Source organism: Oncorhynchus gorbuscha, linkage group LG01 (assembly GCF_021184085.1).
Source record: "Oncorhynchus gorbuscha isolate QuinsamMale2020 ecotype Even-year linkage group LG01, OgorEven_v1.0, whole genome shotgun sequence".
NCBI lineage: Eukaryota > Metazoa > Chordata > Actinopteri > Salmoniformes > Salmonidae > Oncorhynchus > Oncorhynchus gorbuscha.
Genome location: NC_060173.1, coordinates 52005201 through 52020515, shown reverse-complemented (window position 1 = coordinate 52020515; position 15315 = coordinate 52005201). Strand labels below are relative to the sequence as shown.

The 15315-nt window shown below is 43.1% G+C and overlaps 2 protein-coding genes across 3 annotated transcripts; both read right to left on the bottom strand.

Moving 5' to 3' along the window:
* Positions 1-55: 55 nt before the first annotated feature.
* Positions 56-13490, bottom strand: LOC124039594 (sorting and assembly machinery component 50 homolog A-like). The gene is made up of 15 exons (XM_046355743.1): positions 13312-13490; positions 10500-10610; positions 10230-10331; positions 10039-10126; positions 9794-9900; positions 9392-9522; positions 9166-9253; positions 8781-8909; positions 8179-8250; positions 7970-8056; positions 7679-7749; positions 4635-4702; positions 4406-4552; positions 814-955; positions 56-558 (listed from the first exon to the last, which is right to left on the bottom strand). Exons 1-15 carry the CDS (start codon positions 13393-13395, stop codon positions 513-515), a joined length of 1473 nt encoding a protein of 490 aa, XP_046211699.1. The 5' UTR covers positions 13396-13490; the 3' UTR covers positions 56-512.
* Positions 13491-13835: 345 nt separating this feature from the next.
* si:dkey-42p14.3 (EF-hand calcium-binding domain-containing protein 10) lies at positions 13836-15287 on the bottom strand. 2 transcript variants are annotated; one of them, XM_046355782.1, is made up of 4 exons: positions 15149-15287; positions 14386-14550; positions 14030-14120; positions 13836-13899 (listed from the first exon to the last, which is right to left on the bottom strand). In XM_046355782.1, exons 1-4 carry the CDS (start codon positions 15249-15251, stop codon positions 13857-13859), a joined length of 402 nt encoding a protein of 133 aa, XP_046211738.1. In that variant the 5' UTR covers positions 15252-15287; the 3' UTR covers positions 13836-13856. The 2 variants fall into 2 exon arrangements, with proteins under 2 accessions (XP_046211738.1, XP_046211749.1); XM_046355793.1 differs by having other exon boundaries at positions 15083-15220.
* Between the last annotated feature and the right edge of the window lie 28 nt (positions 15288-15315).

Here is a 15315-nt window from a genome sequence, read left to right as displayed (position 1 = left end):
TATTTTATTAACCAGGCAAGTCAGTTACGAAGAAATTCTTATTTACAATGACGGCCTAGGGACAGTGGGCTAGCTGCCTTGTTCAGGGTAGAACGACAGATTTGTTTTACCTTGTCAGCTCGGGGATTCGATCTAAACAAATGCCATGCAAAATCAAGCGGAAGGTAGGTCAATGCCATAGAAAGACGCATACTCGTGTGGTTTTTGAATACCTGTAGAGGGGATAATAATTTATTACCTAACATAATAATCCAGACCACATAATCTGACTCATGATATAGGCACTCATGGCTGATATGCCTCTTTTGGCTTCCACATCTTGGAGCACTGGTGGCTCCAGTCATTCATTAGTACTGGAGGAAAACCTCCATTGTTGCCTCGTCCATTATACAATAGTTAGGTTGTGGTATCCATTGCATTCCCAGCAACCTTCGGTGTGCTGCAAGGGTCCTGGCGTCTCACTTACTAAAACCAATTAAACAAACTCATGTAGTCCTCAATTCAGCAAGACATCACAGGAATCGGACTCCAGCTCCAAACTGAAACCCGTTGCATATCCTAAACAAAAAGACTTAAGTGTTATTTTTAACAGTAACTCAATACCATTTTCACAATATTGAGCCAAACTGATCAAAGCCGAGCTGTACTGGGCTGGCCTAGTTATGCATCCACCGTAATTGCTGAAACCATGCTGGAAAGGACAACACGGTTCGAGTCGGCCTTAGTTTGAATCAGGCATAAAAGTGTACTGCTCATCTATATACTATCTATCATGCCATGGTTTGACAACAGAATGGGCAGATATTAGGCTACCTGTCTCCACTCTGGACGCCCGTGGGAATGCAATAGTTGAGCTCCAGCCGGGCGATGTTTCCGAGTCGCAGCACAATTCCCGCTCCGTAAGACCAGCGGATACACTCTGCCAGTTTCCTCAGGTGTGCTTGAGGCCCGTCACCTACAGGAAAACACAGCCTGAGTAAACCTAGAGCAGGGGTTCCCAAACTTTCCCCCTCAGGCTCCCCTTCCAGCATTGAGGAACATCCCCCCTGCTCCACGTCTATTTCTATGGGCACAAGCACGGTTCATGACACAGCCTGTTCACATCCCTCTTGTTGGCGGAGATTACATTTTGCAGGTTTAAAGCTCACTTCCCACAATTCTACACATTTTGTCATGAGGTGCAGATAATATTTTGCGGTTTTAAAGCGAATCGTTTGGCAATTCTATCTATGTCTAATGTGTATTCATGTGATATGAGTGACTCAAACATTACACCACAATCTACGGGCTAGAAAAACATAGCTGAAAAAAAAAACATTTTGATCTGGACATTTCTGACAAGTTATAAGTAGCTCTCTAAGGTATGCAATGACTGACATGACCAGAGAACAACTGATGCACTACCCAATCTCGAAATTGCACATTGTGCATTCTACTGCGACAACTTTTAAGAGTAGGTTGAAAGCCGAACTGAGTTGCCCTAGGGAGCGCGCCCCACAGTATGGGAACCACTAAGCTGGAGGACTGAAAAGCGCAGAGGATTCTCTTTCCCTGTATAAAGTCGCAGAACAGACCATTGTGCAATCAACTTTCATTTCTAGCTAGCAGGGAAGTTAGCTATCACCATTGTGACCTCAAAGCTCATCACTAAGCTAAGGACCCTGCGACTATACACCTCCCTCTGCAACTGGATCCTGGATCCTTCCAGGTGGTAAGGGTAGGCAACAACACATCTGCCACGCTGATCCTCAACACTGGGGCCCCTCGGGTGCGTGCTTAGTCCCCTCCTGTACTCCCTGTTCACCAACGACTGTGTGGCCAAGCATGACTCCTACACCATCATTACGTTTGTTGACGACACAACAGTGGTAGGCCTGATCACCGACAACTATGAGACAGTCTACAGGGAGGAGGTCAGAGACTGCCAGGACAGCAACCTCTCAATGTGAGCAAGAGAAAGTAGCTGATTGTTGACTATAGGAAAAGGAGGGCCAAACAGGCCACTATTAACATTGATGGGACTGAAGTGGAGCAGGTCGAGTTTCAATTTCCTTGGTGTCCACTTCATCAACCAACTATCATGGTCAAAACACACAGACAGTCGAAAAAAAGAGGGCACAACAACACCTTTTCCCCCTCAGTTGACAGAAAATTTGGGTCCCCAGATCCTCAAAAAGTTCTACAGCTGCACCATCGAGAGCATCCTGACCGGTTGCATCACCGCCTGGTATGGCAACTGCTCGGCCTCTGACCGGAAGGCGCTACAGAGGGTAGTGCTTACGCCCAGTACATCACTCGGGCCAAGCTTCCTGACATCCAGGACCGATATACTAGGCGGTGCCAGAGGAAGGAAAGCGGTACCAGAGCGCCAAGTCTAGGACCAAAAGGTTCCTTAACAGCTTCTACACCCCCAAGCCATAATATTGCTGAACAACTAATCAAATGACCAGCCGGACTATTTACAGCTACTCGATGTTTAATATCTATGCATAGTCACTTTACAAATTACCTTGATTAACCTGTACCCCTGCACATTGACTCAGTACCCCCTGAATAATGCCTCGTTATTGTTATGTACATTTCTTGTTACTTTTTTATATACACTGCTAAAAAAATAAAGGGAACACTAAAATAACACATCCTAGATCTGAATGAATGAAATATTCTTATTAAATACTTTTTTCTTTACATAGTTGAATGTGCTGACAACAAAATTACACAAAAATTATCAATGGAAATCTGGATTTGGAGTCACACTCAAAATTAAAGTGGAAAACCACACTACAGGCTGATCCAACTGATGGAATGTCCTTAAAACAAGTGAAAATGAGGCTCAGTAGTGTGTGTGGCCTCCACGTGCCTGTATGACCTCCCTACAACGCCTGGGCATGCTCCTGATGAGGTGGCGGATGGTCTCCTGAGGGATCTCCTCCCAGACCTGGACTAAAGCATCTGCTAACTCCTGGACAGTCTGTGGTGCAACATGGCATTGGTGGATGGAGCGAGACATGATGTCTCAGATGTGCTCAATTGGATTCATGTTTGGGGAACTGGCGGGCCAGTCCATACCATCAATGCCTTCCTCTTGCAGGAACTGCTGACACACTCCAGCCATATGAGGTCTAGCATTGTCTTGCATTAGGAGGAACCCAGGGCCAACCGCACCAGCATATGGTTTCACAAGGGGTCTGAGGATCTCATCTCGGTACCTAATGACAGTCAGGCTACCTCTGGCGAGCACATGGAGGGCTGTGCGCCCACACAAAGAAATGACTGACCCACCGCCAAACCGGTCATGCTGGAGGATGTTGCAGGCAGCAGAACGTTCTCCACGGCGTCTCCAGACTGTCACATGTGCTCAGTGTGAACCTGCTTTCATCTGTGAAGAGCACAAGGCGCCAGTGGCGAATTTGCCAATCTTGGTGTTCTCTGGCAAATGCCAAACGTCCTGCACGGTGTTGGGCTGTAAGCACAACCCCCACCTGTGGACGTCGGGCCCTCATACCACCCTCATGGAGTCTGTTTCTGACCTTTTGAGCAGACACATGCACATTTATGACCTGCTGGAGGTAATTTTGCAGGGCTCTGGCAGTGCTCCTCCTGCTCCTCCTTGCACAAAGGCGGAGGTAGCGGTCCTGCTGCTGGGTTGTTGCCCTCCTACGGCCTCCTCCACGTCTCCTGATGTACTGGCCGGTCTCCTGGTAGCGCCTCCTTATTTTGCCTGGATGCTCTGGACACTACGCTGACAGACACAGCAAACTTTCTTGCCACAGCTTGCATTGATGTGCCATCCTGGATGAGCTGCACTACCTGAGCCACTTGTGTGGGTTGTAGACTCAGTCTCATGCTACCACTAGAGTGAAAGCACCGTCAGCATTCAAAAGTGACCAGAACATCAGCCAGGAAGTATAGGAACTGAGAAGTGGTCTGTGGACACCACCTGCAGAACCACTCCATTTTTGGGGGTGTCTTGCTAATTGCCTATAATTTCCACCTGTTGTCTATTCCATTTGCACAACAGCATGTGAAATTTATTGTCAATCAGTGTTGCTTCCTAAGTGGACAGTTTGATTTCACAGAAGTGTGATTGACTTGGAGTTAGATTGTGTTGTTTAAGTGTTCCCTTTATTTTTTTTGCAGTGTATTTTTTTATTTTTAGGAAATATTTTATTAACTATTTCTTAAACTGCATTGTTGGTTATAAGGGCTTGCAAGTAATAATTTCACACCTGTTGTATTTGGCACATGACAAATAACATTTGATTTGCTTATTTAAAAAAATGTTGCTTATTAACAGATGGTGCCACTCCTTCCAATATAATGCTGATTGAGTCCTGCAGATTTCTAATACGGATGAATTTGAACAACATTGATTGTGGGGTGAATTACATCTTTAAACACCCACCATAGTTGAGGTTACACAGGTTCCCGGCATTGAGGAAGAAGTGGATCCTGAAGAGGTCTCCGAATCCCCCTTTGCCTGGATGGAAGGGCAGCGGAGTATACAGGTGGACGGCTCCAGCCCAATACACCTCACCTCCCAGGTAGTCACCTGTCATGCCAACAATAAAACCACACACGTGATGTGAGAATGTAACCTAAATCGGACTTGATTGAAATGGATAACATCTCACCTTCACTCTGAGGGCCGATGCTGTACATACTGAAGCCCCTGACACTAGTAGGACCACCGAGATAGAACCTAAGAGACGAATAGGTCAGAAATCGAATCAAATTGTATTTGTCACATGCTTCGTCAACAACAGGTGTAGACTAACAGTGAAAATGCTTACGGGCCCTTCCCACAATGCAAAGAGGGGAAAAAAAGAGAAATAATAGAAAAACAATAACCCAAGGAATAAATAAACAATGAGTAATGATAACTTGGCTATATACACGGGGTACCAGTACCGAGTTGATGTGCAAGGGGTATGAGGTAATTGAGGTAGATACCGTATATATAGGTAGGGATAAAGTGACTAGGCAACAGGATAGATAAGAAACAGTAACAGCAGCGTATGTGATGAGTCAAAAGAGTTCGTGCAAAACGGGTCAATGCAGATAGTTAAATAGTTAACCAATAGCTACTTGGACAAACTATTTAGCAGTCTTATGGCTTGGGGGTAGAAGCTGTTCAGGGTCCTGTTGGTTCCAAGACTTGGTGCATCGGTGCCGCTTGCTGGGCGCTAGAAGAGAGAACAGTCTATGACTTGGGTGGCTGGAGTCTGACAATTCTTGGGTGGCTGGAGTCTGACACTGCCTAGAATAGAGGTCCTGGATGGCAGGGAGCCCGGCCCCAGTGATGAACTAGGCCGTACGCACTACCCTCTGTAGCGCCTTGCGGTCGGGTGCCGAGCAGTTGCAGGTAGAAACCATTGAAGGGTCAAGAAACAACATGGTATACAGAAAATGTGGCAGGCCACATTAAAACCGTCTCGCGGGCCAAGTTTGACACCTGCCGTGGATATTCATACTGACAGAGACTTTGTCATTTCCTTAAACAATCGTCTATATTTAATATCGATTAATTATTGCAATAATGAAAGTAGTCAACCGAGTAGCCTAACTTTTGAGCAAATGCAGAGTACTATGAAGTGCTGTGAAAAATTATTTGCCCCCTTGCCGATTTCTTGTTTTTTTTTGCACATTTGTCACACTTAAATGTTTCAGATCATCAAACAAATGTAAATATTACACAAAGATAACCCAAGTTAAACACAAAATGCAGTTAAGTGATGATTTGATTTATTAAGGGAAAAAAGCTATCCGAACCTTCATGGCCCTATGTGGCAAAGTAATTGCTCCCCCTTGTTAAAGCATTCATTTACTATGGTTGATCACATTTTTTGGAAAGCCGAGTTCAATTTCACTAGTCACACCCAGACCTGATTACTGCCAGACCTGTTGAATCAAGAAATCACTTAAATAGAACCTGTCTGACAAGGTGAAGTAGCCAAAAGATCTCATAAAGCAAGACATCATGCCGCGATCCAAAGAAATTCAGGAACAGATGTAGATGTCAATTACTTTGTTTCTCCAGTCTGGAAAGGGTTACAAAGCCATTTATAAAGCTTTGGGACTCCAGCGAACCACGTTGAGAGCCATTATCCACAAATGGAGAAAATTTGGAACAGTGGTGAAACTTCACAGGAGTGGCCGGCCTACCAAAATTACCCCAAGAGAGCAGCGACGACTCATCCAAGAGGTCACAAAAGAACCCACAACAACATCTAAAGAACTGCAGGCCTCACTTGCCTCAGTTAAGGTCAGTGTGCATGACTCAACCATAAGAAAGATACTGGGCAAAAATGGCATCCATGGCCCGAGTTCCAAGGCGAAAACTACTGCTGACCAAAAAGAACAAAGGCTCATCTCACTTTCAGCAAAAAACATCTTGATGATCCCCAAGATTTTTGAGAAAATATTCTGTGGACTGACGAGACAAAAGTTGAACTTTTTGGAAGGTGTGCTTCCCATTACATCTGGCGTAAAAATAACACAGCATTTCAGAAAAAGAGCATCATACCAACAGTCAAATATGGTGGTGGTAGTGTGATGGTCTGGGGCTGCTTCAGGACCTGGACGACTTGCTGTGATTGATGGAATCATGAATTCTGCACTCTACCAAAAAATCCTGAAGGAGAATGTCCGGCCATCAGTTCATGACCTCAAGCTGAAGCGCATTTGGGTTCTGCAGCAGGACAATGATCCCAAAACACACCAGCAAGTCCACCTCTGAATTGGCTTTAAAAAAAAAAAAAATGAAGGTGTTGGAATGACCTAGTCAAAGTTCGGACTTGAATCCGATTGAGATACTGTGGCATGACCTTAAAGGTGGTTCATGCTCAAACCCTCCAATGCGGCTGAATTAAAACAATTCTGAAAAGAAGGGTGGGCCAAAATTCCTCCACAGCGATGTGAAAAACTCATTGCCAGTTATCGCAAATGCTTTGATTGCAGTTGTTGCTGCTGAGGGTGGCACAACCAGTTATTAGGTTTAGGGGGCAATTACTTTGTCACATAGGGCCATGAAGATTGATAGCTTTTTCCCCCTTAATAAATAAAATCATCACTTAAAAACTGAATTTTGTGTTTACTTGGGTTATCTTTATGTAATATTCAAATTAGTTTGATGATCTGAAACATTTAAGTGTGACAAATGTGCAAAGAAAACAAGAAATCAGGGAGGGGGCAAATAGCTATATACAGTGCTGTGAAAAAGTGACACTAACAATGCTCAGTCACGGTTGGTTCCACCCCCTTCATGCAGATTTGGGGCATCATAAGCCACTCTGGGTTCATCCGGTCGTCATCTGCACAGGGTGGTTGTCTTAACCCCACCCTGGCTTAGTTTCCCAGACGCAAGAATGATTTTGAGACAATGAGGGATTGTTCTACTCCTAAGCTATCCCTACTAAAACACATTCTTGTCTATGCACTGCAGTCTTAACTCATTTGTCAGCTCAAGCCATCTCTAGTGACCATACGCCCAGATTAGCTGCAGGGAACTAGAGCGGAGACCATAAAAACACAGCATTATCAGGACAGAAATGTCTTCCCATACGTTACGTATTCATTGCTAACTATTAATTTCCAACAAATCAGGTAAACACATTTTTCTCTCACACACCCCTGGTTTTTCATTGATGGCATTGTGGAATAGAGAGTATTGTCTTACCTGTCAGCAATGCAAGTTGGCTTATCTCCAATGGGCAGGAGGCATCCCCCCCAGAGAGATGCAGACAGGACCTGGAAGACAGAGGAAGAGGTCTCAACAAAAGTGCTCTCCCACTTGCTCTTTTATCTCAACCTGTCCACAACCATTTTTCAACCCTCCATCAACAAGCTGTTGGTTATAACTTGTGTTTACTGTAAAGGTGACTTACTATTCCAACTAGAGATCCATGTGTGTAACTCAAGTTCACACGCAAATTTCTCCCTGATCAATAAAAACAATTCAGGTTCTCACCGAGTCCCAGAAGAGACGTCTGTTAAACTGGAACTCAAAGTCCTCCTTCAGGAAGCTGGCATCTCCTCCAGTGTATCCTGACAACTCCTGCAAAACCACAGCGATGCATCGGCTGAATGTGTTGTCGGTACAAAATGGTTTGGGAAGTGGTTTAAATAGGAAATCATCCCTGGCTGCAACACCGGGTCAGGTAATGTCAACCCACACACCTGGTTGATCTTTAGCAAGGCTCCCCTCCTGGGAAGGATTGCAGAGTTTCTGGTGTCGATGACCATGGAGTGCTGCGATCGCAAAGGAGAGGAGACATGATGAAAAGTATTGTCTCAAATGTCTCAATGAGTCGAATCCTAACTGGAGATTTTGACAACACCAATGCAAGTTATACACAAAAACCCACATTTAGTGTACAGATCTCAAAATAGGATTTGAGTCCAAATGTATTATCACGATTAGGCAAGAATGCCTTCTCATCTTGATCACCAGAGGCATGGAATGGTCTACAATCCATGCTTCATCTAGATATGTTAGTGCCACTGAATGAATTAAACATTTTGATGGGAGACTCTGTTTCAGAGGGGTGTAAATGCTTTTTTAAAGGCTGGATCATGTTGTTGAATTGTTTGTATTGTTGTATGTTTTTAATCCTGTAATGTATTGATTGTTGCTGCCTTCTTGGCCAGGTCTCCCTTGAAAAAGAGACACTGGGTCTCAATGGGCTTTTCCTGGTTAAATATATCTATTTTTAGTGTTTTATCCCTATTATTAAAGGTAGCTGTGTGAGGATTGTGAAGTGGAACTGAAGTCCCGGTACCGAGAGTGATGACTTGAGGGAGTGGCCGCTCTCCTCCCGGACTGCAAACGATGCGGTACGCTCCAGACAGCCCAGCTCTCGCCACACCCCCTCCCACTTCAGGGTGTGGTTGGTCTTCCAGAGAGGGAACTGTTTGTATGCAAAATAGAAAGGGAGAAACCCAGAGAGGATCAAGCATTTGCAAAAGCATTACCGGCAGGATGAAAATGAATAGAAAAATAGCTGAGAAATTCCATTCTACTCCTATTAGTTAGCGTAACAGCAGCAAAAATGAAACAATCACCTTGGTTGTTTCACACAGAGTCCAGAGGGAAACACAGAGCACAGGAGTATGCCAAATGAGAACTTGTACAATAATGATAGATGAATGGAAAATTATCTTTACACTGAACTCTGTGGAGACACCGTGATCAGTCTCTCTCAGCGAGCTCCATGGAAATTGGCCTGCAACTTTGTACAAGTTGACAGCGAAACTGCAACAGCCAGAGAAAGTCAATTAGATTGATCCCAAACAAAAAGAGCTCAGGGAAATACCGCATAAACAACAACACAATTCACTGTTTTTGAAGCATTGCTAATGATGGAATTTGCAGCTTTGTTTTGTCTCATACCTGCGCTCAAAGTGGCCAGGTTGGGGCTTGAAGAACGACAGCCCGTAGGAAGTCTCTTTGGTGCCGTAGGAGACCTGGAAGGTGAGCTTTTCTGCAGAACCGAAGACATTGGGCAGCTTGAGACCAAGAACCTAAAGTAGGAGGCAGGTAAACTAGTAAAAACGGAGGATGGAACCTCAATTGCACTTGTAATCACCACCATGGCTCACCCTAAATGAATCTTTCCTCAAGTTCTGGTATCCGCTCTCCTCACTTCCTTCTCAAAAGGCATTGGAGAAGCTCCTAGGGGAGGGATCTTGGACCTTCTCCTCCAATACGGTTGAGAAGGAGGCGAGGCGATAGGACGTGAGGAATGAATTGAAACGATGCATTGAATAGAGCCCATCACTCAGGAGTCCTCACCATGCAGCCTTCGTTATTTCCAACCATGGTGTTATAGCTACCAGTCATGCGTCTCAGCTCAGTCACATCAAATGTCACATCTAGTCCATTAGGCAGAGCATCCACCCCTGAAAGGAAGTATCGTTTTTGTTGTTGTTTTGAGTGCTTTACCTACTTTCCCATTGATTTTAGTCCCTTCCAAAGTAAAATACAACATTTTGAACAGACACTGTGATCAGAATAGATCTCCTTTTTAACCACAGTACCTTGTGAGGTATCGATGACAACATCCACTTGTCTGAAGATACCGAGACGCAGGAGCTTCTGTCTGGCTTCGTGGGCTCTCCTCATGACCTAGAACAAACAGAAAACAAAGTCGATCCTACTTTTGCTATAGTCTCTATACAGACTCCACGTGAATAAACATGGTCTGTACTGTACTGATAGATTCACTCACATCAATCAAGTTCTTGGCACGGAAGACATCAGCAATCTCGTATGTTAAGCAATCCTCCTTGGTTCTTCCGAGACCATCTATGTGTACACGCTGGACTATGACCTACAGGGAAAATACATCAAATGTTATAATCAGCAGTGACAGCCAACTATGTAAAAGGTAACTTTTACATTCAACCACACAGTAATTCTTATGGATTAAGTCACAACTTGAGTCAATGCGGTTTTCATTCAGGACTGAGTGAAAAAAAAAATGGAAAAAAACCCATACATCTTTGTTTTCAAGGACCTCTTGTTTTGACTCCTGCTCCATATCTGGCCTCTCAATGTCATCTGCATGGAACCCCAGCTCAGGTCCCTGCATTGGTAGAGGATCAAGACTCTGCAACACAACAGATTTAGTGATGAAAACGATGACTTATCAGGCTATATCTTCAATATTAAAGCTGTCTGTACAAAACGCAGTCGCTGAACAGGTATTTGGGTAGATGTTGTGTTTTGGTCATTATGAAAAAGTACGAGTTCATTTCAATATTTTTATGATGGAGTAGTGGCCCTCAAGCCACTACTCTACTACCATATACAGTTGAAGTCGGGAATTTACATACAGCCAAATACATTTTAAACTCAGGTTTTCACCATTCCTGAAATTTAATCGGAGTAAAAAATTCCCTGTCTTAGGTCAGTTAGGATCACCACTTTAAGAATGTGAAACGTCAGAATAATAGCAAAGAAAATTATTTCTTTCAGATTTTATTTCTTTCATTATATTCCCAGTGGGTTAGAGGTTTACATACACTCAGATAGTATTTTGTAGCATTGCCTTTAAATTGTTTAACTTGGGTCAAATGTTTCAGGTAGCCTTCCACAAGCATCCCACAATAAGTTGGGTGAATTTTGGCCCATTCCTCCTGACAGAGCTGATGTAACTGAGTCAGGTTTGTAGGCCTCCTTGCTCACACACCTTTCAGTTCTGCCCACAAATTTTCTATAGGATTGAGGTCAGGGCTTTGTGATGACCACTCCAATACCTTGACTTTGTTGTCCTTAAGCCATTTTGCCACAACTTTGGAAGTATGCTTGGGGTCATTGTCCATTTGGAAGACCCATTTGCGACCAAGCTATAACTTTCTGACTGACGTCTTGAGATGTTGCTTCAATATATCCACATTATTTTTTTCCTCCCTCATGATTCCATCTATTTTGTGAAGTGCACCAGTCCCTCCTGCAGCAAAGCACCCCCACAACATGATGTTGCCACCTCCGTGCTTCACGGTTGGGATGGTGCTCTTCAGCTTGCAAGCGTACCCCTTTTTCCTCCAAACATAACAATGGTCCTTATGGCCAAACAGTTCTATTTTTGTTTCATCAGACCAGAGGATATTTCTCCAAAAAGTCCCCATGTGCAGTGCAGTTGCAAACCGTAGTCTGTTTTTTTATGGTAGTTTTGGAGCAGTGGCTTCTTCCTTGCTGAGTGGCCTTTCAGGTTATGTCTATATAAGACTTGTTTTACTGTGGATATAGATACTTTTCTACCAGTTTCCTCCAGCATCTTCACAAGGTCCTTTGCTGTTGTTCTGGGATAGATCTGCACTTTTCGCACCAAAGTACGTTCATCTCTAGGAGACAGAACACGTCTCCTTCCTTAGCGGTATGACGACTGCGTGGTCTAATGGTGTTTATACATGCGTACTATTGTTTGTACAGATGAACATGGTTCCTTCAAGCATTTGGAAATTCCTCCCAAGGATGAACCAGACTTGTGGAGGTCTCCCATTTTTTTAATGAAGTCTTTCTTGGCTGATTTCTTTTGATTTTCCCATGATGTCAAGCAAAGAGGCACTGAGTTTGAAGGTAGGCCTTGAAATACATCCACAGGTACACCTCCAATTGACTCAAATGATGTCAAATAGCCTATCAGAAGCTTCTAAAGCCATGACATCATTTTCTGGAATTTACCAAGCTTTTTAATGGCACAATCACCTTAGTGTATGTAAACTTCTGACCCAGTGGAATTGTGATACAGTGTATTATAAGTTAAATAATCTGTCTGTAAACAATTGTTGGAAAGATTACTTGTGTCATGCACAAAGTAGATGTCCTCACCGACTTGCCAAAACTATAGTTTGTTAACAAGACATTTGTGGAGTGTTTGAAAAACGAGTTTTAATGACTCCAACCTAAGTGTATGTAAACTTCTGACTTCAACTGTATCTCCAACCCAAAATCCATGTGTATAGTGGGTATGTTATCATGTGTGTGTGTGTCTCTTCACAGTGCCTGCTGTTCCATAAAGTGTATTTGTATCAGTTTTTTAAAATCAGATTTTACTGCTTGCATGTGTTATTTGATGTGGAATAGAGTTCCATGTCGTAATAGCTCTATGTAGTACTGTGCGCCTCCCATAGTCTGTTCTGGATTTGGGGACTGTGAAGAGACCTCTGCTGGAATGTCTTGTGGGGTATGCATTACATGGGTGTCTGAGCTGTGTGCTAATAGTTTAAATAGACCGCACAGTGCATTCAACATGTCAATACTTCTGACATAAACAAGTAGTGATTAAGTCAATCTCTACTTTGAGCCTGGAGAGATTGACATGCATATCAACGTTAGCTCTCCGTGTAAGGACCAGTCGTGCTGACCTGTTCTGTTCTTTCCTTTCCTTCATTCTTTGTGGCATCTGATCACAAGACTGGTATTTACAAGTCACATTCTTCAAAATATCATTAGTTGAATTCACTGGAAATTTCAGCTTGTTGTTTAAAGCATCTAATAATGCAAATGATTAATGCACCCCCATGCATATGATCTGTGTCCTCACGATTTCAGATCAGTGGCTGTAGTGCGCACAATACACGAGCAACGTTCACCAGTGCTGTTGTTACAACTATGCAGCATTTGATCATGTTAATTTCCTTCACTTTCTGACAAGGTATGGACAGTTCGTGTTTCTGGAGTTTAGCTAGTTGGCAAGCTGTCTAAATGGACCCCTTTCGCTTTGCGTGCTGACTACGCTAGCTACTCCGGTTACTGTACTCAGAGGTCATGCGTTCACCCTTTGCATTTTAAGCAGTTATCCTTACCCTCGCGTGGACGGTTTCCATGATTACGTCTAGAATGTACCGTACATCAAATGCTGGTGTTAATTTTAAGAAATGAAGGGACATTTAATTCACACTCGTCTCAAGAGAAATATAGCTTCATGGACGCCATGACACCACGCCCCCTTATCCACCCTGGGGGTGTTCAAGATGTCAACGTTTCACAATATATTGCAGAACTAAAGAAAAATTGCAAACAGTTGCTTACTATAAACACAAAACAATAGTGTACACATAAAACCTCTTGATAACTGAAGCGTTGCTGAGTTAACATATAATAACATGTACTTGGATTTGTGTAGGACTTTTGGAACGGGTGCATGCCCATTAATGTATGGTGGACAATCCGAGACAACTTGCATTCAAGACTGTGACCATACTGGGTTCAGACAACACACATCTGACTGTAATAACTAATCCAATTTGACCATTACTTTCATTATTATGAAGAGTTCATATAGCCATCATAGACATATAATTCACAATATCACACACTCAGAGTGATGGGACAGAGATCTCCAATTTTATTAAGATATAAACGTTGCTGAGCTTCTCTGTAAGCCCTCCTTCCTGTAAAAAAAAATATAGAAAAAAATGACAAAGATAATCACTTCACACAGTGTCTCAAAATAACAAACATTTTATCCACTGAATTAATATTTGTCTTATGTTTGACTTAAAAGAGATCCATAGATCTTACGCCTCTCTCTTGAAGGTCTCGTGAGATATCTTGTCCTTGGCCACACCTTCAGGACACGCATTAAACTTCTCAATCCCCAAAGTGGTTAGTGCTGCGAAACAGAATCATACATAGTATGTTGAATGAGTGTTTCCTTGGGGGTGATGGAGAGGCATAAACATTGGGTTGTGGTATAGTATTATTAGATTTATAGGCTTAGACTTATATAGGCTGAGTCCTCGGTATTCCCTTGGTATGCCCCCTACTTGTTTTTGATACACTTATCTGATACAGTAGGTACCTCACTGTCCTATCTCCTCCAAATTATTTCTCGGCCATTGCCTCGCAAATGTGCAAATGGCCCATTTCTGACTCACCCTCCTTGTACTGAACAAAAGTGATGTGCCCTTGGTTGATAGGGTCCAAGATGCCCAAAACGGCATCCAGGTTTGTGTCGTTGAACAGGCTTGGGCAATCCAGTGACCGCATTTTGGATACTCTCAGTTGTTCAAGCTGTGTGATCAGGAACTCGTTTGGTCTCTCTGTAGTAGAAACAGCACAGATGATGGGGAAAAAGACGTATGTCATGCGTTGCCTGCCCTGCTAGGTAGGCTATGTCATAGGAATGATCCTCCTGTTTTGCAGTAGATCACACATTGTCTCTGTACCGGTACCCCCTGTATATGGCCTCGCTATTATTTTACTGCTGCTAAATTATTTTTTACTTAACGCTTTATTCTTTTTTTTACTTCTCAAAGCATTGTTGGTTAAGGGCTTTTAAGTAAGCATTTCACTGTAAGGTCTACTACATCTGTATTCGGCGCAAATACAATTTGATTTGACTTTAACCTGACCTTATATCTCAACCATTTTCTTTTGCAAACTAGTGTGAAACAGATCATGAAAAACAACACTATAGTATAAGAAAGAATACAAAATACGAGATTTGGGGAGGGGGGGTTTAATGACTAACGTTGCCAAAGAGGATGCTAGTGATGAGATTATGATAACCCTCCTTCCTAACGTTAGTCAAGCAGTCAGTGCAGTTAGCGTTAGCACAGCAGGCTAGCTTACCTTTTACTTCAGCCACCACACAAGATGGGAAGAAAATGTTAACAAATGATGAAAAATAAGTCTAACCTGGTCTGTAAAAGAAGAGCATGCTTGTTAAATTATCCATGAGTTCGATAATTTTGTGTCTTCTAAGATAATCTGCAGCCTCTTGCTCTCTTGGTGTCGCCATTCTTCTGAAAAGTATATGTAGCTAGCTACATTGGTTGCTATGGATACGCCAAATCGTTTGACGC